The sequence below is a fragment of the Lampetra fluviatilis genome, chromosome 5 (assembly GCF_964198595.1).
Source record: "Lampetra fluviatilis chromosome 5, kcLamFluv1.1, whole genome shotgun sequence".
Classification (NCBI taxonomy): Eukaryota; Metazoa; Chordata; class Hyperoartia; order Petromyzontiformes; family Petromyzontidae; genus Lampetra; species Lampetra fluviatilis.
Window position 1 is genome coordinate 14,855,507 of NC_136279.1, and position 25,761 is coordinate 14,881,267.

Consider the following 25,761-nt stretch of genomic DNA (forward strand, 5'->3'; position numbering starts at 1 on the left):
TGAGCGAGCACCAATGAAGGTCAAGATGACACACGAAGGGGTGGGTGGCCAGCACCATGACTGGCTACATTGTCTACCAAATGGCGAAGTTCACACACTGCAACAGGTACTCATTTAAGGTTGAGTCGACCTAGGGGAGGTTCCGGACTGGTTCAAATAATCGTCACTGGTGTTGGCCGTGAGCGGGAATCGAAATCGGATTGCCAGGTACATAGCGCAGCACCCTAATGACTACACTACCGCTCCCCACATGCAACAACAACCGCCATTTGCCACTAAGTGGCGGTGACGTCACCACGACGCTTGTGCCAGGCTATGTGCACCTTGAGACCACGTGAAGTGTCGAACGCCCGCTGGCAGGTCACGGGGCAGACCCAGATGCCACAGGTCGACTGAGACGACTGGCTGATGCACCACCTTAGTCCCCCTACTGTGCCAAGTTGCTGTGCTTTAGCCACCCGGCACTCCGCTTGTTGTTGTGAACGTCGCTCCTCCGCCCTCCGTTATTGTTGAAGGGCGACTGCCTCCAACTGCCCAGTAGCGTCCTTCACGAGCCTCCTCCACAGAGGCCGATCTTGACACCGCTGGTACCAGTCATCGGCAAGTCCACTCAGCTCCACATCCTCCTGTACCACATCACTCCATCTCTTCTCTAGCCCGTGCCACGCCTGTTTTGCCCCCTCGATCCGGCCGAACAAAAGCTGTTTAAGCATGCGGTGGCTGGGCATGCGGGCTACATGGCCCAGCCAACGCAGCCTTGCCTGCCGGAGGAGCTCACCGATGGGACTTTGTCCAGATCTTTCAAGGATTTGTGAGCTCCTCACACAATCCAGCCTGGTTAAACCCAGGTTTGATCGTAGGCAGGCCAGCCTAAATGTATCTAACCGGCGAATATGTTCCATTAGAGGGGTCCACGTTTCGCAAGCGCAGAGACGGGAGGGAATGACCGTGGCCGAGAAGACCTGAAGCTTCGTGCGGAGCGACAGACCAGGTAGCTTCCACACAGCATTACGCAACCGATGAACAGATAATGCCGCTCGACTGATTCGGAGTGAGACCTGTGCTGTTAAACTGGAGCTGGTCATGATCACACTGCCCAGGTATAGGACCTTTCCACATGCTCACACACACTCACCCACATCATCCAGTCAACTCATTTGTTCTGCAAGACAGCAGATGCTATCAAGATTGAGGCTACATTTTTAGTGAAGGATGAGACTCGTGATTGGCTGCCTACGAAAATCTTGGAAATATAACACTCCTCAAGAGACCATGTTTCGTCCCGTTTTAGTCATGGACTATTCATTGTGGTGGGTACAGCCTATAAACCGGTATGCTGTACAGTCAATATCTGGTCTGATGTATGTACATTCTGCTGTGTACTGCTTGCAGTATGATCTGGTCTGAGTATGATCTGGTGTACACAGCCCTAAGTCTGATCTCTTGTAAGCAACTTGTTGTTTATGCTACAGTGCAAGTCGTAGTCTCATGTACTGTATGTATAACCACTGTCTGATCTGCTATGTGTACAGACTGCTGTCCAGTCTTGAGGGAAACAGATTTCTGGATAAAGATGCAGCCTGTGTGTGGCCTAGTGTTCTGCAGTTTTAGGTACAGGTAACTCAATTGGGGACAATTTGTTCTGTGTTTTTATCTGCAGCTGCTGTGAAAGAGATGGGGGAGTGGTATAGAGGTAACCCATTCTCAGCCCATGCACAGCAGCTTAATTTAGTATCAGTTCATTTCTACATACTTTATTGGACCAAATGAGAGCGTATTTGCATTCACCGTCTCTCTTGCAGGGGAGATCTTGTGCCCTAGTTATATGGTGACAATGATTATATTTACAATGTCTTTTGGGAGTATTTTAATTTTGAACTATGGTCTAAGAACACAATGTGAAATATTTTTACATTATTTCATTGCACATAAAGCTCTAAGAGTTGGCTGATTTGAAGCTGTATAAATTAGATGACCCAGTTTACCTCTTGGTTGCAAGCTATGATTAATGGTGAATATAGCATCAGAGAATATCACCCAATCTTACCTATAAAAGTAATTTTTGTCTGTCTGTGTGTCTGCAGCGGGTACCTTGTAACGTTTTTAACTGACAAACTGTGGGGTTTACTATCGAAAAAGTACACGGATACCACGCCGTATGCCCCGGGACGAAAAAGCGCTATTCATATTTCACGTCAACTTTATAGTTAAATTAACAATGTATTCCCTTTTATAAGCACAGGGTAGCGCCAGATTAGGCATCTGCGCATGCGCGAGAAAGCTGGCTCCGTGGTGGTCAGGCCTCGGCAAGGTAAGGTAAAAGTTAAAAGGTAAAAAGCAACGAACCTACCTTTACCCTACCTTTTACCTTACCACAATACAATCACTCTACCCTACCTTTTACCCTTTAGCAGGTAAGGTAAAAGGTAAAAGCAACGAGCCTACCTTTACCCTACCTTTTACCCTTACCCCATACAAATTACCCGATTACAGGGTAATTACTGGGGTACTACACATGAAAAAGGTTTATAACGGTACATGCTAGGTAGAGCGCTTTATTCATATAGAATACTCTCGATTATTCCAATTTTACACGCTTTCTTTTTAAATCCTTTATATTAAGTTCACTTGCTTGCTTGCTTGCGCGCTTACGACCGTGCAAATCTTTCGGTCGTTTTTTAACCCACTTCCCGTTATCCAATCGAGCTGACATTTTGCATAAAGACTCGTTGTGCGTGACAATTTATTTTCGTGAAAATTTTTTCCAAAATTTTAAATTTTTTAGGATTTTTTTTTTTATATTTCATTACCAATTGCTTAATGGTGGCAGGCAATCATCTGACCCATAGGTGGCAGCCATCTCAAGCCAGAGGACGAGAGGACTCTAGCCGCCACGCATATAAAGGATTTATAGTGAAAAACTTTGTTTTTACGGGTTCATTTTTAACTCACTCTGTCTGTTGTTGTCGTTGTGTCCTCAAACCTTGTAACTCAATTTTAACTCACTTCCCAATGTTGTATCGACTGCAAACTTGGTATACTTATATCATACTGATGACAATACTATATTCTATCATAAAAACATATTTTAAAACATTATTTTTTATGTTATGTTTCGGCTTGGGTCTAATTGTCCACGCTCAACTGACGTTGGCTGTAATTGGCCACGGTCCCTTACGTTATGGCGAGCTTCAGGGCCACTTCCTGGAGTCGTGGAGTTCTGCCATTACTCGTACATTTCATAAAAGCGTGTTTTTAAAAAAGTTTTTAAAAATATTACTTATTAAATGGAGGCCACGGACTGCGCCACGGAGATTTTAGCGGTAAACAAGGTACCGTATTTACCGGGTAATACTGCGCACTACATTTACCCTACCGGGTAATTCTTCCGAGCTACCTTTACCCTACCCTTTACCTTACCCCTTGGCATGTCGACACCTTTACCTTTACCCTTTTACCCGGTAAAAAGGGTAAATTACCTTACCTTGTCGAGGCCTACTGCTAAGGTGCCACCTCGGCCGGCTGGGCAATCTAGGCGAGGCCAGGGGCTCTGCACGGGACTAAACCTCACGACGGCACTCTGTCAAGTTAGTAGTTTGTGCTATAGAGTTGATATATACTGCTATAGATTCAGCATTTACTACTGTAGTGATAGCAGGTACCACCAGTCAGCATGCACTGCTATCATAGCAGGTACCACCACAGTCAGTATGCACTGCTGTAGTGAAAGCAGGTACCACCACAGTCGCTATGCACTGCTGTAGTGACAGCAGATAACCACCACAGTCGGTATGCACTGCTGTAGTTAAAGCAGGTACCACCACAGTCGCTATGCACTGCTGTAGTGACAGCAGGTAACACCACAGTCAGTGTACACTGCTGTCGTGAAAGCAGGTACCACCACAGTTGGTATGCACTGCTGTAGTGATAGTAGATACTGCTGTCGAGTTGGTAGATACTACTATCGAGTTAGTAGATACTAAAAGAGTCAGTATATACCACTGCAGTCAGAAAATACTGCTACAGTCAGTAGATACTACTACGGTCAGTAGCTACTGCTATAGAGTCAGTAGATACTACTATAGAGTCCGTAGATACTGCTATAGAGGTAGCAGTTACTACTATAGTCAATGGAGACTACTATAGTCAGTAGATACTATTATAGAATTAGTAGTTACTACTATAGAGTCAGTACATACTACTGTAGGGCCAGTAGATACTACTACGGTCAGTAGTTACTACAGTCAGTACATACTACTATACAGTCAGTAGCTACTACTGGCTCAGTAGATACTACTGTACAGTCAGTAGCTACTACTGGCTCAGTAGATACTACTGTACAGTCAGTAGATACAACTACAGAGTCAATAGATACTACTTAACCTGTTGAATGTAGGGTGTGTAGGTATATATACCTCCGCGGGGGTAAAAATATTTTTTTAGGGGTGGGAGGGGGGGTCGACAATTTTCGGAAACCATATATATCATTAATTTACCCTGTACTTTCTATAACTTTTTGGACTTCTGCAAGCCTCTTATAATTTTGTTGGTGGAGAAATGGACAAACGGCCCACCGGGCTTTCACAATAGCTTAGTATCTGTGTATGTATATGTAATTATTTTAAGATAAGTTTTGAAATATATTTTTCGCCCGGGCAATGCCGGGTACTTCCCGCTAGTCTGATATAAAACCCTCGTCTAATTCAAAACAGAATTACTGTGTCATCTCATACAGAACCTTTCTTTCATCTGATCCTAAACCCTTGTCTCATCCAATATACAAGTCTTGAATTAGTTGATAAATAACCCTTCTCTCATCTGATATTGAGAACCCTTGTTTCATGTGATACAGAACCACCGTCTCATCCAATACAGAACCCTCTTCTCATCTGAGAACTCATTCTCAACAAAAGAGAAGTCTTATGTCATCTGGTAGAGAATAAATATCTTAACACAACAGAACTCTTGTTTCAATAGATTAGAGAATGCTTGTCTAATTCAATTCAAAACCCTTGTCTCATTCAATACAGAACCCTTTTCTCAACTGACACACACCCCTTTGTCATGTAATATACACTTTTTTTTGTCATCTCACACCATATTTAGTTTTATACAAAAACCATGTCTCATCGAACACAAAATGCTTGTCTCATATGATACATCAACTCATCTTATCAAGCAAAGAACCCTTGTCCCATCTAATACAGAAAACCTTGTCTTGTAAATGGGTTTCTATTTGGCTCAAACGGTGTTAGCCCATTCCACTCAATCACACAGACCTAACCCTACAAACCAAAACAAGACACATAGAATAGATACATACCAATACTATGAAAGGCACATATGCCTGTTACCAAAGTACAATTTGCTCTAAACTACAATTTATGTGTTCTGAGAGCTTATCTGTGTTGGGTTTCAGTGTTATTCCCCCTGTGTGTGTCAGTTTTCTCTTGGTACTTTTTTTTCACCCCCGTAAAATGATGGTCAAAACAAAAGCGACCCAACATTCCAAAGGGGACTGGTCTGAAACAATTCGAAACTTCACGAGGCTTTCTTGTGTTAAGAAATCAGTTTATTACTATTTGAATTATAAATGATAATCACAATTTTAAATAAATCGATCAGTCATTAAGTGTTAAATGATCATAACAGTCAACGTGGCCATTTGGCTCAAAGTTAAGTAAAAGTGTCTCCCTGCTCAAATGAACAACAGTGGGAATTCCACATTTCCAGGACGTGCGCCAGTCTCTCCAAAGTATGATGACTGAAAGATAGCAGCCTTCACTTGGCCTACTCTGTTAAGTGAGAAATCGACTAATGCTATCAATGCGGCGACAGAACATTGATCTTCCAGCCTTCAGAGCAACAACACAAGCCATGTCAATGGCCCTCTTTAGGGCCAAACAACATGCCAGAAAGGCCCTGGGACAAAAATCCTCCAACTGAACATTGAGGGACTTCCCCAGGTAAAATGCGAGTATCTCAGAATCTTAATGAAAACCCATAACATTGATGTCCTGATGCTGCAAGAAAACCACATCTTGGATGCCCTACATCCCAGTCGCTGCCGTATTCATGGATACAACCTCATGAGGAGCCACTTCCACCTGAAATATGACTTGGCCATATCCGTGAAGAACACCTTCACAAAGTGCAATGCCTTCCCACCAACTGAAAAAGAAGCCACCTACACCAACAAGATCAAGATAGCAGAGCTGCACATCACCAACGTTTACAAAGCCCCTAATTCAAAATGGCCAAAGCCAGCACTCCCAAGTGCACCAATCCCAGCCCTATACAGTGGTGACTTTAACAGCCACCATACTATGTGGGGCTATGTAGTAGATCAGGCTGACGGCGAAGACCTCACTGACTGGATGTGCGCCAAAGTACTTCACCTGGTTTTCAATCCCAGCAGCAAGCAACTTTCCACTCTGCTCACAGGCAACGCGACTACAACCCGGACCTCACCACTGTCACCAAAGATCAAAGTGGGTGCACACTTCGCACATCCCGCAAAGTACTCCCAAAATCCCCCAAATGTCAACATAGGGCCATCATCACCCACATCACCATCGAAATCTGTGATTCTCTCAAAACGATTACCAAGGTGGAACCTGGCCAAAGGTGACTCGGACCACTATAAGGAGGCTGTAGAAAGAGTGGTGAGTCAAATTCCCGCGACACTGAAATGTTATCACCGTTTTGTTGGCCTACTTACTGCAGCCGCCAAGAAGAGCATCCCCTGATGCTTCCAGAAAGAATAGACTGTCTGCTGGACAACAAGAGACCCAGGACCTGCTCCGACAAAAAACAACCAATCGGGCAGCCCACAGGTTGCAAAGGCCCTGCTAGAGTCTTTAGACTAAGCCAGACATCAGCGGTGGATTGAGTGTGTTGAAGGTCTGGACTTCACACACTCCAGCCACCGTCACTAGGCCATACTATTGTAGTGACTTGTAGCGTCACTACTGTGTGAGCCTGTACACACATGACGTCACTACGTCGGGTATATTGGAATGACGTCACGGCCGGGTCAGGGAGCCGGGAGGCTGTCGTCAGTGCCACGGGGGTTGTGTCAGGCCATGGCACTCTGTATGAACCCGGCCGGACACGTGACCGGATAAAGGTGGGGGCTGGGGACCCCAGGGGGACCTTGGGGGTCGCGTGGTCAGGGGCTGAGCCTTCTCAAGGATTCGAGAAGGTGGGCGTGGCCTGGGAGGGTCCGGGCACGCCGAGGCGGATATAAGCAGGCTCCGCACCTGGTGTGGGGCTGCTCGGGTCCGGGATGAAGATGCCTCGTGAAGACGCCTCGTCAAGAAGAAGAGTCAAGCCTCAAGTCAGCGTGGCCAACCAGTAGCCCTCCTGGCTTGGCCACGCTAGTTGTATCAGAGCGTCAGTGTTAGTGAGTGTTAGCGAGTGATGGTGTGTGTTATCGAGGATAAGCCGGTGGTCACCACCCTATGTTAAGAGTTACCCGTTGTGTTAATAATAAATAGTGTTGCCTCCCAAAGTTCCAGTGTGCGCCTGAATTGAGCCCACTACACTATGATACCTGGGTGCTGCGAATCCAGAGTCCTTCCCAAGCACACTCTGAAAGTGACCTGCGACAACACTGTGTGACACAACTCGACTCCAGCCTATCTCGGAGTGAAGCTGGACCGTACCCTAACCTTCCATGACCAGTTTAAAAAGGTAGACGCGAAGACCAAAACAATGGTTAACCTGGTCCATAAACTGGCAAGCATAATCTGGGGAGCACCAGTGCTACGAATATCAACGATGACCCTTGTGTACTCTGTACTTGAGTACTGTGCACCAGTCTGGACCAGAAGTACTCACACTCGACTTGTTAATGTCCAACTGAACATTGCAAAGCAGTGTATCACTAGAAGCCTAGTCAACCCCAATACCCTGGCTGCCCTTGCCATCACACATCTCTCCCCTACCCATCTGTCGCAATCCTCAAGGAAGTCCTGTCAATTGAGGAAAACAATCGCCTTCCCATTCATCAGGACCTCAATAAGTATGTTTGTTAAACTTCTTTTGCACCGTACATAGCCAACCATGTTAATCGGAGGTGCTATCACTTGAAAACATGCAAGCCCTTTTATACACAATGCAAATTCAACCCTGACGAACCTTGGAAAGTAAATGGAGTTCAAAAGAACTCACAAACAAGCATCTTGTGAAAGACCTAACATAGAAGTGCACCCTAAACCACATCTGCACAAACCATGGCAGATGCGGATACCCAATGCACGAATGGAAAATTAAAAACTCTCTTGTGTGCGACTGTGATCATACGGAACAGAAGGTACCTTTTTTAATCACTGTGGAGGGATGATGGGCTGAAGTGATCCCCACTCTGGATGTGAACTCACAATTTTACAACTGTGGGTAGAGCACTAACCACAACACCAGCTGGTCACTTAGTTTTCATTCATAATAAATTATAGTTTTCATCCGTAATTAGAGATCTGTGAACATTATTTTCCTAACATAATACAATCTATTTTTTGTTTTGGCAATGTCAGCCATAACCTTATAGTTTTTGAAAGGGATCATGCGAATTCAAATCAGATAAAGTAATATAGTGCTATGATAATGGTTACATTACAGATGAATGAGAATAAGTGGAGGTCAGTTCAGTGGAGCTGTATGAGTGAATTAAGACCGATGGATTTCCATCATTGGCAACCAGGAACTCAATGTTTTACAGGCTGATAATACAGGTAGTTACATTTAAGTATTTTAATTTCAAATGTGATATCTCAGACACGACGAGGGGTCCCCAATATATGCCGGAGTTAGGGATCGGAAAGTTGCTACTTATAACAAAATGATTTATAACGGGGAATTTTCCTCCATAAGAATAATGGGGAATGGGGAGAGATAGGGAATGTAAGAGTGTAAACATTGCCTATGCGACGCAAAGTGGGGCAATTTCCCCCATAAGAAACAATGGAATAAGGTAGGATAGGGACCATAACTTAGGGAAATGTTGAGTTTCATACCTAGCAACCAAAATACGTATTGTACATGTCCAGTACCTGTAATATGCTGTACAACACAATGTACACATTCATAACCAATTTTGAATTCAAGGACCTTGAAACAGCATTTATACTTACCAAAGACATCACTGAAAACGATTTTAATGATCATTTAGAAACAGCCCTGGTCACTTTAAAAGTTTTCCTTTTTTTTAAAGAAAATATATCTATAAGATTTTTAAGCAATGACTCAAACAGAAAACCATTTTAGTGTGAAAAACACAGAATCTTAAACATAATTTTCAAAAGATTTAACCTTAAACTATAATATTTAAGATCTTACCTTGAGGAGTGGATGAGTTGTTTTTCATTGGCTTGATAGGAGGTGTTGGGAGAGGGTTAGGCCAATTACAAGGAGCACTCGCTATGCACAATGTGAGAGAACATGGTGGAACTGAGAAGCAGCAGACAGGGTGCTGAAGATGGATGCTAAGATTGCAGCGCATGCGCAAAATACGAGTTGTACATTTTCTATATGAAGCCGAACTGAGTCGAAAACAACGTAATGACGTATGTGCGGGGACATTTTACGTTGGGTTCCTCAAAAAGTCAATTATGTGAGTGCGAAACAACGTATATTGCGGGTATGTATATCGGGGACCTCCTGTACCTGTTTTATGCTGTAAATTATTTTCATATGTAATGTCTGGTAAGCCCCTGTTCAGACAAGGGGACAGCACTCATATCCAGTGGCATCCTTTGAGTCAGTGTTCGAAATTCCAGATTCGCATGATGGCTTCAGTCTATCCAAAGGAAAAAAAACAACCAGTGTTGACTTCCTAGAGAATGGTAGCTATTCTATTGTCCCTGAGGAATGATGGGCTAAGTCATTTCCGAGGGATTTCAATTCATGGCCTTCCCATTGTGAACTGCACGGCTACTCAGATTTGGTTTATAAGCTGAAGTAATATATGCCAGACCGATGTTTAGGCTAATTAAATGAATGAGACTGTCTAAATAATACACCACAAATAAGAAATTATACAAATGTGAGAGTAAAAATTAGAAAAAAAATATTGATGTTATTCAAAGTACAACCCTGTAACATAACAATTCATCACATCGCAGAGGGCGGCAAATTATTACACACCTATTACGTACACTCATTTATTTGGATGCTTACTGTGCTCTTTTAATGTTTTGATCATCGCTCCCTTGTCTATACTTTTACTATCCAGGCCTTATCCACACAGGACACTTATTGCCGAAATGACGTATAACATGGGTGTAATAGATGCTACCAATTGACTGACTGCACAGAATGAAATATCTGACGTAATTTGATACTTCATGAGGTTTTGAAATGCAATTTGTATGAATGATGCTATATAAAATTAATGATTGTTATTAATTTATACTAAAATTAGATTCAATGACAATGCAGCCATGGAATTATTATGACAATACAGTATTTCATCTTATTTAAATAATCACCTGGCTGTGAAGAACCATGGTTACAGCGCTCAGCTAACAAATGGAAGGTTGCAAGTTCAAATCTCAGTTGGAGGTCACATGGGACTATCGTCCCTTTGTTGACAATAAAATAAGTACCACATTCTGGGTAGTCTACAACTGGCATCTTACGGAGACTAAATCCCGAAATAATGTTTTTTTTATTTCCAACAAAGTATAGATCAGTGTGGGTGAAGGGAAGTTGGGGGTGGAGAACAGGGCGCAAGGAGCAAGGGAGTTAATAGTGAGCCTATTATAGGGTGGAAGGGTCCAGAGGTGAGGCAAGCAGGAGGTGAGAAGCAAGAGGATGTGAGGAACTGGATTGGTTGGAAGCCAAGTGGGTTTGGACTGGAGGGGTTAGGTGGAGACAGCAATGGTGATGACGGCGGTGGCAGAGCCGAGGACAAATTGGCGCAATCACATGGGGTGGCGGCACAGCCAAGAGCAGCCGCTCTAATTCTGACACCACCATCACTCAGGGCGGCCACACAACACACCCCTAGAGACTGCACCAATCCACCACACCATTCACAATGGTCTGTAGAGAGGCTACGCCTGTTTGCAGGGATTACCAACTGCCTGATCAATATATTTTGTTTGCGTGTGTGTGTATTTTTCTAGCTACTGCATTTATAGTGAACGACTTCCCATACTTATGCAGTTGATATCTGTGCAGACAGCAACGGTGCACATTTGGGAGGAATGAAATGACATGAGCCTTTGCTCAACAGATTCAAATGGTCTATCGTACACAGCTGCTACATTGTGTTGCCTGGCTAGTTGTTCACCCCTTGCCTCAGAGCATGAAGCTTCAGAGCTCGCAGAGACCTCAAAGATATGTTTAATTGGATTATACACAAAATCAAGTGGAGTTCTCACAGTTCAAAAATCACAAGTTTAAATTTCATTTGGCTCCTCTCCTGATCTTTAATCCTATGAATCCTAATCGGCCCTCATTAGTGGAAGTTTGTTCACCCTCTGTTATGTTCTTGGTTGCGGGTTCAATAAAAACTTTTTTTTTTATTCAGTTGATGGTCGACTAAGTTCTTCACAATCTCAATTCAGTCCACCACCCCTTCGAGGCTTGTAAAATTACTAAAATATTAAAGAGAAGTCAATAGTGGTTACCACATGTCACTGTCCTATGATCTGCAATATGTCTTGTACAGCTCCATTGCAGTGAAATCCATTCAATCCGATGCAGCTCTATTGAGGTGACCTCCATTATGATCATCATGCCATTGCTGTTCCTGTTGCTAATGGCTGATATATATATGCATGTTTGATATATCGAGGGTGCCACAGCAGCTAGATGTCATTTCCCTTGCCTAGTATACAGGAGGTCGCGGATTCAATCCCAACCCTGACACCTGCAAATTTGGAGTTTGCATGGCAAATCCATAAGAATATCCACATTCTGTCAATAATATTAGTAAATTGCTTCTGAGCCACTATTTTCCTTATTTGGCAAAAGCATCCCCAACTTCAATAGGGATACAGAGGTGTTTTGCTCTGATGCTATGATTTGCTTTCATAAAAAGCAAACATCGAGCCAGGTGGTGTTGCAATTATAATGCTCGGCTCACAGTCGACAGTTCACGTTTTGTATGGGGATCGACTCATTTGATCATTCCTCCATAGCAAATAAAACGAGTACTACCTTTTAGAAAAGTCCACTGTGGTCTTCCTAGATAAGGAAAAGGTCCCCAAAATGGAATGTTCGCTTTCCCGCATGACATAAATAAGCACTGCCTGATACTCGTCTAAACAAGAATACATGCTGTCTTTTTTTTACTTTAATTATAGCACAAATTTAGTGAAAAGTGTGTGAAGACTTTTTTTTCCTAGCAACTGCTGATGTGGTTGTAAAATTACCGTCGATGCTAGGAAAATAATGTTGACTCTACGCATCATCATGTGCATCGTAAATGGCCCTTGAATATAATTGTGCGACAGCTCTTAATTAAGGTTCCCTGCTTCCCGCGAACAAGCAAGGACTGTGAGCCACACGGCATTCATTATCCAGGGATATATGGAAATTTACGAGGCATCCTCATGGCTTGGGGGGCTCATAATGGCTGTCTCTGAACATGGAGCCAGCACCCCTGAGGCCTCATGTATAAACCCTGGAGACAGATTCCTCTTTCTCTCTCAAGAGGCTTATAATGGCTATGTCAAAGCGCTAAGCCACAAATGCTTAGATCCTTGGTTGGGGCTCTGGGGCTGGGTGTCTCTTCTCTGTCTCACAATACTCATAATAGCTATGTCAAAGCACTGAGCCAACACGGCTGAGATCCTGAGTTCAAGCGCTGGAGCTGGGTGTCTAACCCTTTCTCTATCAGGGGGTTCATAATGACCATGTCAGAGCAATGTGTCAGCACAGCTTAGATCCCAGGTTCAAGCCCTAGGGGTGAGTGTCTCTCCTATTCTCTTTCAGTGGGTTTATCATGACCAAGTCAGTACAATGAGCCAGTCAGTGCAAGTGAGAATCTGTATTTTAAGACCGAGCTCCCACTTGTGATTTAACCAGGTTGTTGAGTTTGATGGTTTCAGCCAGCTCACCAATGACTTCACAACATAAAATTGCATAAAAACCTTCGTTTTTTTTCTTCCATGGAGTGGAAAATGAAAATGACACTGTACAACCCTTACATTAAAGGCTCTGTAATTAATGTTGGATGTCAGTTTAAGTAAATGAAAACAATAACTCGGATTATTTTCTGCTGTTAAATATACTCTTCACATATAATATAAAGGTACCAGCCAGAGTGCTTCATCTAATATGTATAGTATCCTTTATCTATCAGGTAAATAATCCTTGTTCCATCTTACACAGTACCTCCCGCACCTCCGATATGCATGGTTGGCTACGTCCAACATACATACATAAATTGTCTAATCCTATATATAAAACCATATCCTACACATAACCCTCATCTCATCCAATACAGGAATGCCATCTGATACTATATAGAACCCTTATCTCATCTGACACAAAACCCTTGTCCCATCCGAAAAAGAACTTTGGCTCATTAGGGTGCCTTGGTTTGGCTTCCAGGCTTGGCCAATTTGCACAATCCCTTAAGGGCCATACATTTATGCACGGTGGATGTTTTTCTTTTAAAAACCGTTTTCAAATCTAAGGAGAGATGTACTCTTTGCTAGTATCACCCAGACACACACTTGACCTCACAAGCTTTTAATATATTTCCAAAAGCTTGTCTCATTAATGGACATCTGTGCAGTGCAAGGTCGGCCATAAAAAAACTAAACTGCCAGGCTTGTAATTTTTTTTCAGTTACTCTTGAGAGAAAAAGAAGATTCTGAAATATTCAATCTGAAATATGCTTTCAGATTGCATGTAAAATCAAAGAATAACTGGTTGTTATAGAAACACACACTAGTAACACATACAACTGAAAGATGGGGTTGGTGGATTAGGCAGTGATGAGACATTGTGTTGTAAAACTCCAAAACCCAAAGGGCTGCAAAGTGACCAGGCGATGGGTTCATGGATGGTGTGTGTGGACTCTGGTGAGTGATGCTTTTACATGTGGGTTTTTTTTTGGTACTCCATATTATTCCACAGTGAACAGCTATACCTACGATAATAACCCAAAAACCTCTTATGGAATCACCCAGGTATGTCCTTAACGCTCGTGACGTTACTCCACATCGACCATCCCCCCTCATTAATATTCATGAGCAGGTGACGTCCTCCAAATGGACACCCCCCCCCATGAGATGGTGACGTCACTCAATATGGAGTACTCCCCCCCCCCTCACTAATAATCATGAGCAAGTGACGTCACTCCACATGGAACAGCCCCCCTGATTAATAATCATGAACAGGTGACGTCCTCCAAATGGACACCCCCCTCCATTAATAGGGTGACGTCACTCCACATGGGGGGGCGAGGCACCTCCTCCCCCCTCAGCGTCAATTTATAACCCTCACTACAAAGGCAAAACCCTCACGTCACGCGATCTCCGTAACGCTATTGAGACATACAAGTAAAAAGGACGTCATGATGAACAAGGGATTATAACGTTAAAATGAAATAGGTCTGTGTCACCGTCCCCTTACAAATTGCACACGCATTAATGCAATGAATATCACGTCGCGGTCTGCTTTTCGCTTGCAAGTTTCAGATTTACTGCAATACACCCGTCCTTGGATGGGCAAAAGGCTAGTTTTCCAGATTGCTGTTACAGTCCCATCAACATCACCATATGGAATTTTATCTTCCCTTGGTTCCCAACATCTGGGTGCCACGCCATTGCCTGTCTCGGTGACCTGCCCTCCTCCATCCCGTACACGTGCTCCACCCAACACAACTTCCTATTTCCAATTACATGTATTATATTTTCCTGTCAGGTTCTATTCCAATCTTCAAAGTTACTCAGACTATCCTTTCATAATATTCCGAACATCTTCCATATGCACCTGTGTTTATATGCCAGAATCTTAATTTATAATTACTTTCATAAAATCGAGCTCTCGGACCTAGAAACATAAATCGTACTCCTGCATCAACACACCTGTCTCCACACTAAAATTGACCTATTTAGTCTTCAATGTTTCATGTAATCTATGAAAAACCCAGCATGACAATGCAATCCGTCTCTTATTTGTCTTCTCACAAACCATTAATACCTACAGTCCTGTACTACGCCCAGATTCCTACTTCATAAATATAATGCAAATAAAAAATGTATACAAAAGTAAAACACATAAACCCTTTACAGATACTGTTAGAGAACAACAATTCTAGGTGCAATATTTCAATCACACCAGTAAAAAAAAGAATTACTAAGGCACAGAGCTGTTCCATTAACAGCATAGAGCAAACTAGCAATATTAGTCTTGAAAAAGCAAAGAAAAACGCGTGCAATTAAAATAATCCCAAGCCTCCCCTTCATAAAGTTCTTCAGACATATAACTATAATGATTACTTCTTAAAAAGCACTTATATGCTATGAGACGATGGGAGGAAATGCCCAAGTCGAGCTCGTGGCAGGGAAGAAGCAGAAAGAGAAGTGTTTCACCTGCACAGCGTGGTGCCAAAATATAGGATGGCTGAGGCAACACCGAGTTCTCGAAATGGGTTGAATGAAGTTCACGGGAATAGTAACCATGGTCGTAGCAGTAATTGAGTCATTGGAGTGAATCAGTTAGTACTGGATCATCAATCAGCCTGCTTTACATTGAATTATATCAAGTACATTGAGGTAGGAACTGGGTGCTCCACCACAAATATGACAGCAAGATTCCAACTTTAGCCGATTTTGTGCTTTGTATAGCAGTAATAATTAGTCAACGTTAAACAAGTTATAGGCACGGAATATAAAACCAAGATTCTTCGATGCCTCCTTAGCCAGATTCGTAACACAGTTGTTCCATGATAACTTAGATAAGAATGATATGCGAAACAAATGAATGGTTTTACTTTGGCTAAAAATATAATTGTTAAACATGATTGGAGGAACTGTAAAAATCCCAATCTTATGTAATATTATCACTGACTGAATTTTGTTTTAGTTGAACATGACCAGATTTTTGTCACCCCAATCAAGAACTGTATTCAAGTGATGATTGATGGTAAAATATCTATACATTGGGCAGCTAAATGTATATTACTCTCAGCTTGTGATTTAAATGAGTATGATGCATATAATCACTCCCTGTGACACACACTTATACATAGATTTTACATAAACATAATGACATTGTGACACACTCATACATGCACTGTGACATTTCAACATTCATTGTGTGACAGTGACTCGCACTCACCCAATTATACAATCACGAAGATAGACACTTTAACACTTAGGCTTTCGCGACCAATATCATCCATAATCGTGGTTTTTTGGGTTAGATCGCGTAAATAATTTATGCGATCTAACCCAAAAAAAACCTCTGTTATGGAAGATAGACACATTCACCATTCAGTTGACCGTGTGACCCTGTGATTCTCACTGAGCGACATAATTAAAATCGAGGATATTTGACGCATTTAAAACACACACATTCTCTATAATGCTCTCACGCTTGATGTGACATTCACACATTCATATGCTGACGCAAACTGTGTGACCCTCACTCAATCAGACACATATACACTCACCCTGTGATAATCACTCTCACACACAGGCTTAAAATCAAACCCATGCTGTGACACATTCACGAAGACAAGTCTCACCCTGTGACAAACACTCACAACAAAGAAACTAACAAATACAAACGTCCACGACGTTCAGATTTTTGGGACCAGTACTATCAGCAAGTACCTATTAAGGCTCGCACACAGACAAAGGGGATGGTGTGGTCAGTATGACACCATCTCTTTTGTTTCCCCAGTGCTGATGTGTTCACATTACACCAGGTACTCAATTAAGGGTGAGTTGACCTAACCGAGGTCTAAGACAGGTTTAGATATGGATTGTCGTGGATGTTATTAATGCCCAGGAATTCTAGCATAGTGTGCTAAACACTGCACATGCTAACACACACCGTCACACACAAACACACTAATGCTAACAGACAATCGTTCATGGAATCAATACCCTGTGCGATGAGGTCTCCCCTCAGCAGTGGGTAGAGCACCGGCTCAATGTTCTCCACTTCCTGGATGATTAGGGTTTTGCCAAAACGAACGGCGAGCTCAAGCGATGTCATGAAGTTCACGTCCTGCATCGTGAGAGAAGGACGGTGAACAAGAAGTGAAGAAAGTGTTAGAGGTCACAGGTTATGGGGGGGAGGGGTCATTGGGTCATCGGCAACAGGACACACTGGGCTATTCCTCACCTTTTGGTGGCAGACACCACTAGGCCTCGAGTTTATTTGAATGAAAGTCACTGTTTGATTCGTGAATGTTTTATCAAGTGGAGACAGCTGTAAGCACAACCAACCACCTTGAGAAACAGGGGTAAAAATTTGGTTTTAGAGGGTTACGTTTGAAAGGGAAAAATTACTTGTCCAATGTGTAATGGTCATAGCCAATGGGATTAATGTGCAAATATAAGATAGAAGGGACAATCTCAACCTCCAATGCACCACTCACTGTACAGAAAGACAGACCTAGACGTTCGAGTCAGCATTGTGAAGACAGTGGGGTCATCTACCTGCTGGTTTATGACCTCCAGGCGTGTGTCCTTCAGATGAGTTTTTAGCCACTCAATAGCCCGAGATGATGGATCGATCAGGAATGGGCAAATGCCACTCTGCACACGCAATCAGACACACCAAAGCACAAACACGCACATACATACGTATGTGCACACGCACATGGTGTGATGGTTGCATTTATGGTATAATCAGTACATTCACAATGTGCACTGTGTTCTTGGTGTCATACACGTTCATGATATATGTGTTGACAGTGTGTACACAGTATTAAGTGTATGTATGGTCAAGGGGTAATGCCGATGTTCATAGTGTGGTGTGTGTATTCAGTGTGGTAGCGTGTGTGTGATCACAGTGTGGTGTGTATGTTCATGGAGTGGCATGTGTGTTAACGGTGTTAACGATGTGGCATATGTGTGTGGTCATGGTCTGGCTGGGTTATATAGTCCGAATGCTCAGCCACTGTATACCCAAACAGCTTTCGTTCAGCCGGATAGAGGGGGATAAACAGGCATCGCACGGGCTAGAGAAGAGATGGAATGATGTCGTACGAGAGGATATGGAACTGAGTGGACTAGCCAATGACTGTACCAGCAGTGTCAAAATGATCATTTGTGGAGGAAGCTCGTGAAGGACGCAACTGGGCAATAAGAGGCAGTTGCCCTCCAGCAACAACAGAGGGCAGAGGAGTGACACTCACAACAATGAGCGGACCACGAGGCAGCTAAAACGCAGCAAGTTGGCACAGTAGAGGGCACAGATGGTGCGTCTGTCAGTCATCTCAGTCAGTCATCCCATGGCACCTAGGTTTGTCCCATGACCTGCCAGCGGGCGTTCGATACGTCATGTAGCCTTTAAGGCCATATAGCCTGAGACAAGCACCAAGGTGATATCACCTCCACTTCGTGGTGATTCCGGTTGTTGTTGTATGTTTGTTGAACTTCTTTCGCACTGTATGCAGCCAATCGTGGTAATCCAAGCTGCAATGGATCACTCTATGTGCTCATAGAGTGATCCATTGTGTTCCCAGAATGCAGTGTTCCTTCCACATGTGAGCCATGTGTGTGATGTAATCATTGGGTTCTCAGCGAGGCACATGTTCTCACCTGCAGCGTGACAAGTGCGTTCTCCATGCAGAGCTCATCGGTGGGGAGCCCCTCGCTCTTCCACTGCAGCTGCTGGCTCTCCGTGCTCAGGAAACGGAGGAGGTTGAAGTCTGGGCACACATACACATAATTTGGCAGGTGAACCACATGCAACAGCAAGAGCTGCATCACACACCATGGGAACTAGATCCTAGATATGAATGCTGTGGTGAATAGACAGGCTATCGTTTATAACTGCTTTTTGAAGCTACATTGTAAGTGTTGTGTTGCGAGTCTCAATTAAGGCAGTGTATTGTGAGTCATGAGCTGTGTTTTGAGTCACCAGCAGTGACAGGAGTTATAGCATGTGTAGAAAATCACAGGAGTGAAGGACATTATTGTGCATATTTAAGTCTTCTGGAGTGTTGGGAGTCATCAGCAGTGCTGTAAGTCGTCAGGAGTGCTGTGAGTCATTGGGAGTCTTTGCATACATTAGAAGTCATCAGCAGCACTGTGGGCTCACCCTGCAGGCCGAGGCGGGCAGCCCAGCTACTCATGCTCACGCGTCGCTGATCCTCGGGCGCAGACGAGAGGTAAGTGATGAAGGCAGCTGCGAGCAGAGAGCGCGTTGGCAGAGAGTCCAACTCGGATGAGATCTCAGACACCTGAATGCCAACATCAATGATAAAAACGATTATTTGTTTTGATACAATGCCCTTTAAGCCAGGGTATCTTGGGAGTATTTTAAACACAATAAGCTACTTACATCATATCTCATATCAGACATTTCAAATTGCATCTCAAGTGGCAGCTGTCCTCCTTGGCACAAGGTGACTCAATACCGGGTTTGCAATCGGGAATTTGTCTGCCAGCAGGGGTTATTGATTTTAATGAGCAATTCCAATTGAGTAATTTTGGAGTAATTTGGACCCTGATGCTGGTACACAATGGCCTACTCTTTTGTAATGACCTCAGGGGATCTTAAACGTCCAATGTGAAGTCGACAGCAGACATCAGCACCATCAACAACACGAACACCAACAACACTATGATCAACAAGGCCAAAATCACCATCAACACCATGACCAACAATATCACTACCAACACCACCATCATTGTTATTACTAACACCATAATGAAGAGGATAAAATGAACATTAACACCATAATCAAAAACATGAACAGTACCAACCCAATCATCAACAAAATCAGCACTATCATCCCTGATTTCAACACTATCAACATCACCAACAATACCTATGCAATGAATAAAATACATCACCAACACCATCAAAAACATGTCAACATTACCATAAACAACACCGACAACTTCAACAACCTTAGACCATCGACAATATTAACATAATCAACACACTCCATACCATCAACAATACAAACAGAATTAACATCAGAAACTCCATCAATACCATCAACATTGCCACAATTAGCAGCAACTTCAACAATATCAGTAACATCAACAGTATCACAAGCATACAACTCTGATGAGAAACATTCCATTGTATGTGGCCTCTTGCAACCCCACATGATAATAATAACAATAGTTAAATTTATAATGCGCGCAAATTTGCAGACGTAGTGGCCGCAACTCAGAGGCGCGGAGCCAAGCTCAAAGTCGCTCGAAAGCATGATTGTAGAGGTGAGTTTTTAAGTCTCTCTTGAAGGAGGCGATTGAGGTGATGCTGCGAATATGCAGAGGGGTATCGTTCCAGACTGTTGGGGCTGCCACCGACCCCAATTGACCTCATGTGACCATGCTGACCTGATTGGTCCAGCGCATGAACTCCCCCTCGAGCTGTCCCACGAGACTCTCGGCGGCGGCGATCGTCTCCTGCGCGCGCAGGAGCTCATGTTCCAGCACAGCTGCCTCGGAGGTGCGCGACCCAAATCTGTGCGACACGGCAACATGACAACGCAACACATTTCAACAACACAACAACATAGACCTGCATGACACGGTGACATGACAATGCAGCACATCACAACACAGTAACATAAACCTACAGGATACAGTGACAGAGCAACGCAATGTATCACAACAACACAGAACAATATTCCTTCATTATTCAAGAACCTGTTCTCCGCGATTTTGGCTATACGCGCATCGCAACTGGAACTCTACGCATCGTAAGAGAGAAATTGATGAGATAGAGTGATGATGCACCACAACACCATAATTTAAGGTAATTTAATTAGTAAACTATTTCATACCTTTATATATTTTTCATTAAATGCATGTTAATTTTAAACACTTTACTTGTGTTATGATAATTTTCATGAATTTAATAGCTTATTTATGTATTTATTTAAGGTAATTCAGATAAGAATAGGTTTTCGTAGGCCAATATCATTATACACGAAATGTTCTATTCATGAGCATCTCTGGTACATATCCCTTGCAAATAAGGAGGGAATACTGTAACATTGAACTATAAGATATGGTGACATGACAATGCAACACACCACAACAGTACAATACTATCGACATGCTGGACACAGCCACATGACAATACAACCGACATGACAATAAAACAGGTCACAACAACATCGACCTAATTCACAAACAGTTTTTGAGGTGCATATACACTATATAGTGGGATGAATCTAAAGGGAATATGGAGTGGTATCAATCAGTATATTTTAAAGGGGTATGAATATGTAAAATCTACAGTGGTTTGAATATATGGAACCAACAATTATATAAATATCTAGCATCTGTAATGGTATGCATCTGTCGATAATATGGTGGAATAACTATGAAGATACTTCAATTGAAAAAGTACATTTCTACACATATCTTGTAAGTGTAAGAATACATTTGCAATCACTCACTACACCCCTTACATTAAACCCCTTACATTGAGAACATGGCAACGTGATATTGTAACACTCCACCATGAAAAGATATAACACAACACTTCATAAAAACATAACAAAACATGAAAATAGATATGACACAACATCATGACAGCACAACACCATATGACACGACATCCTCAATCGTTCACTCACTTTTCCTTGAGTTCGGCCACTCTCTGATCGACCGAGTTGAGCTCTGTTTCCAGTTTCTTTTTCTTCGACTCCGTCTTCTGCAGATGCCTGAGGCCAGCACAAATACAATTTAAAGCATGCGACCGCCCACTAAAATTCATAATCATCCTTAGGACAATGAAGAGCAGGAAGTTTGATAGTTACACTCGGATAAGTTATATGCCAAGTTTCCGGGGGATGAGCCTCAGTAGATCAATCCTGAAACCCTGTCTCAAGCCATTGATCATGAAACCAATCTCAAGACACCGATTCTGAAACACGATCTAAAAACATTGATCCTGAAACCTTATTTCCAGACACCAAACATGAAAATTGGTCTCAAGACACCAATCATGATACGTGGTCCTTTCCCTTACTTGATCCCCTGGGTGTGGAGACATTGCCCCTGAGTAAGCGAAAATGTGCGCGTGAGCCATGTGTCTGTCCGTACCGCACCAGCTCGCTCTGCTCACTCTCCAGAGGCTGGATCTTGTCAAGGACGTGGGAGTATTTCACATTCGCCTGCACCCAGGCGGCCAGGGGTGCTGCGACCGCACTTGCTCGCTTAGCGTTCTACATCACAAAAGACAAACCGAAGTCACACTGACAGATATCACAGTCTACTAATGGTTCACTACTTATATAATCATAAATGCAAGAAACCGGAACCCTGTCAAGTTAGCGCTCACTTCCAGTCTGGTCGTTTACCAAAGTTGTTTCAAGCAATTTCTGCAAAGTAATTTCTACCAATAAAGGATTAATCTGCGTCTGTGATTCTTGACGCAATAAACAAGGTCAATCTCTTCGCCTCATATTTTGTAGCAAATTCAATTCTTGATGACAAAAATTTTATTCTACCCATTGTGATTCCTTCTAAAAGTAAAATTAATCAACTAAGAGTCACAACGTATGAAGTATGTTGGGTACTATTCAAGCTTTATACCTCTAAGGCTTGTGGTCCCGATGGTAAATGAGGCAGTGTGCTTAAAAGGTAAACTCCAGAACTTGCACCAGTTATTTTGTTTACTTTAAAAGCTCTCAAATAGCACTCAAACTGTCCTAAGAACTTGAAAATTATCTTTGGTCCTGCTATTCCCAAAGAATGTGATCCATCTTGTAAAAAATGTCATCTAATCACCTTGACTCCATTGATACAGAAAGTGATGGAATATATAATTAACAATCAGCTTCTCCATCACTTGGAGTCATTATAATTTCTCATTCATCAATAGTATTGGTTCTGTCAAGTAAAGGCGACATGTTAGCTTCGGTGACTCATGTTTGCAGATCAAGCCTTGAACATCTTGGAGAATCACAGCCCTTAACATTTCTGTTATGTAAAAGTAACCAGGAAGAGGATGTTATAATGAGTGTGACATAAGTGCAGGCTGCCGGAGGTGAGATTACTGAGATAAGCATTGTAGTGGCAGCTAGAGGTCGGAAAATCAGGTGGAAGACCTAAAGCCATATGATGGAGGTGATGAGGCTGCGAAAGTTGACTGTAGCAGTCAGGTGTCGGCTTTGCTGCCAATGAGGGCCCTAGCAAAATGAGGGGATGATAAAGTGTGGATATGGTTAAATACGCTTCCCAAAGGATATCGGCCCACTATCACTAAACAATAAGAAATATAGTTCATGCACGTGGTGCTTACCTTGGGATCGAAGGAGGTCGCGTTGCGCATGAGCAACTCTTCCACGCTGTCACGGATCTCGCGTGTGATAGAGCGTGAATCAAACGTCACAATGTCGTCGCGCACGCCACGCCGCGCAAGGAAGCTGGAAATCCACACGCACAAACACGCACACACCGGTGAGCACGCACACACCGGTGAGCAGCACACGTGCAAGCAGAGACAGGAAAGCACATATACCCAGATAAGACAAAGATGAAGACAAAGTTCCCCTATGGAAGCTTTAACAGACTGTTGGGGAAAGTGTGGTTAGCAAGCACCTATTAAGGTCGGCATAGCACACGAGGGGCTGGCTGACCAAAATTATACCGGGCCACATTTGTCCCTCCAGTGCTCATGTATACACACTGCACCAGATGCACCTGGACTGATTCAGATATTCATAACCAATGTTGGCTGTGAGCAGGAAAAAACTGCGTTACTGTGTTTGTAGTGCAGTACACTAACCACTGTGCCACCGCTCTCCACGAGTAAAAATAAACACACACATGTACGGGCAATCACGCATAGACACAAACATGCTTGCAGACAGGCACATTTATTCACATGCAAGGGTGCACATATACACGCACATGCACACGCACATTGGCAAGCATACATGCATAGGCAATAATGCACACAAACGTATGCACGCATGGGCATGCATATGTGCACATAAACGCATGCTCAAGCACCCACATACATGCAACAATACACTGGCAACCATGCACACATTAATATACACACATACGCAAGCATGCACAACACAAACACATGCACAGATTAGTGGAACTAGTATTATGTTAAAGTCTATTATCCCTGTAGATATACTCACACATAAACACACACCTGTGTATACATACACTCTCACCTCTTCATGCTGACCCAGGATGTGTCAAAGGTTCCCATAAGCCTCAGCACACCCTCTAGAATGTCACGAATTATGTCAGGGGGCATCCTCAGGGAGCGGATTTCAGAAAGTGATTCCGGTCTGATGCTGCCAACTGCTTGCTTGGCCTCATCCACCAGAGGCTAGAAACAGAGAGGCACAACGAGGCATGGGGAGGAATAGGAAAGAGCACAGATTTATGAGTAGGCACAATGAGGCACACAAACATTCAGGGATCAGTAAAGAGAGGCACGAAGAGGCATGATGAGATGCGAGGAGACGTACGGAGATATAGAGAGGCAAGAGGAGATATGATAGAGTTTGGGGATCAACAAGGACACGTGGAATGATGGGGAGAAACAGGGACATATGAGGCACGCTGATGCAAGGGGAGGGAACGCATACACAGAAAAAGAGAGTGTTTTATCGTAGAGTGCTGTATCATTTGCAGCAGTTTTTTTTTTACATTATATACCAATGATGAAAAAATGTAGAGGCTTTACCCTTTCCAGCAATAATAGAGATGTTAATATTTTCAAACACCAAATAGACCCCTATCATAAGGGATCAAGTCTGTATTAACCACACATGCTTGTGGTAAAACATGCAAACACAAGCATGTGTGGTTAGTACAGACTTGATGCCTTGTGATAGGTGTCTATTTGGTGTTTGAACATCTTAACAATTATGAAAAAGAAGACTAGGTTTTACTGGCAAAAAAGTCCCATAGACATTGTATACCAATATATAAATGTCGTGACATTTTGCACGATACAGAATGGAGTTATATTGTACAGGAGTGTTATGCATTGTGTGATAGAGCATTGTCAGCGATGTATCATATCGCACTGCATCATACATTGTTGAGCAACAGAGAACTGTCTCATGCTTGTGTTTGAGCAAGAGGCACCTGCACTTCAGCGAGTTCCAAATCGATCGCGCACTTGCGCTGCTCAATCAGAACAGCCTCCTGCAAAATTGTCTCCTGCAGACGCTCCATCTCAGCCTTCTGCACACTCACGTTCTGACCACACCAAACCAACTGCTTTAATGCACATGCTCCCTCCTTCCATCCCAAACTAAACCACAGCTTCATGTCGTGCGCGGAGTGAATTTGTGAGCTGAGTCTCAAGACGCTGACCCTGAAACCTGGTTTCTTGGAGTTCAATCTGAAGACACTGCCTGTAAACCCATTATCTGCAAGCCAAGCCTCAAAACATTGCCCATTAAACCTGGTCTCTTAGAATCAATTCGAAAGACAACGATCCTAAAACACTGTCTCCAAGAGCCAGATCTCAAGACAATGATACTGGAATCCATCCTCCTGGAGTCAAGTCTAAAAATTATTATGATGACAACTCTTCTCCTGGAGCCAAGTTAGAAGACATTCATCCTGAAACTTGCTCTCAAAAAGCAGAGGAGGTGTTGAGGGG

General features: G+C 43.1%; 1 protein-coding gene across 3 annotated transcripts in view; it reads right to left on the reverse strand.

The window, feature by feature from the left end:
• The window catches only part of DYNC2H1 (dynein cytoplasmic 2 heavy chain 1), a 186,881-nt gene that overhangs the window by 91,732 nt on the left and 69,388 nt on the right, over positions 1-25,761 (reverse strand). For all 3 annotated transcript variants that reach the window (XM_078856894.1, XM_078856893.1, XM_078856895.1), the window contains 10 exons: positions 25,239-25,352; positions 24,311-24,471; positions 23,422-23,545; positions 22,221-22,342; positions 21,752-21,838; positions 20,502-20,628; positions 19,246-19,387; positions 18,744-18,853; positions 17,637-17,735; positions 17,079-17,202 (listed from right to left, as the gene is read on the reverse strand). In XM_078856894.1, coding sequence (XP_078713020.1) covers positions 17,079-17,202; positions 17,637-17,735; positions 18,744-18,853; positions 19,246-19,387; positions 20,502-20,628; positions 21,752-21,838; positions 22,221-22,342; positions 23,422-23,545; positions 24,311-24,471; positions 25,239-25,352 — 1,210 coding nt within the window. The remainder of the gene's footprint in view (positions 1-17,078; positions 17,203-17,636; positions 17,736-18,743; positions 18,854-19,245; positions 19,388-20,501; positions 20,629-21,751; positions 21,839-22,220; positions 22,343-23,421; positions 23,546-24,310; positions 24,472-25,238; positions 25,353-25,761) is intronic.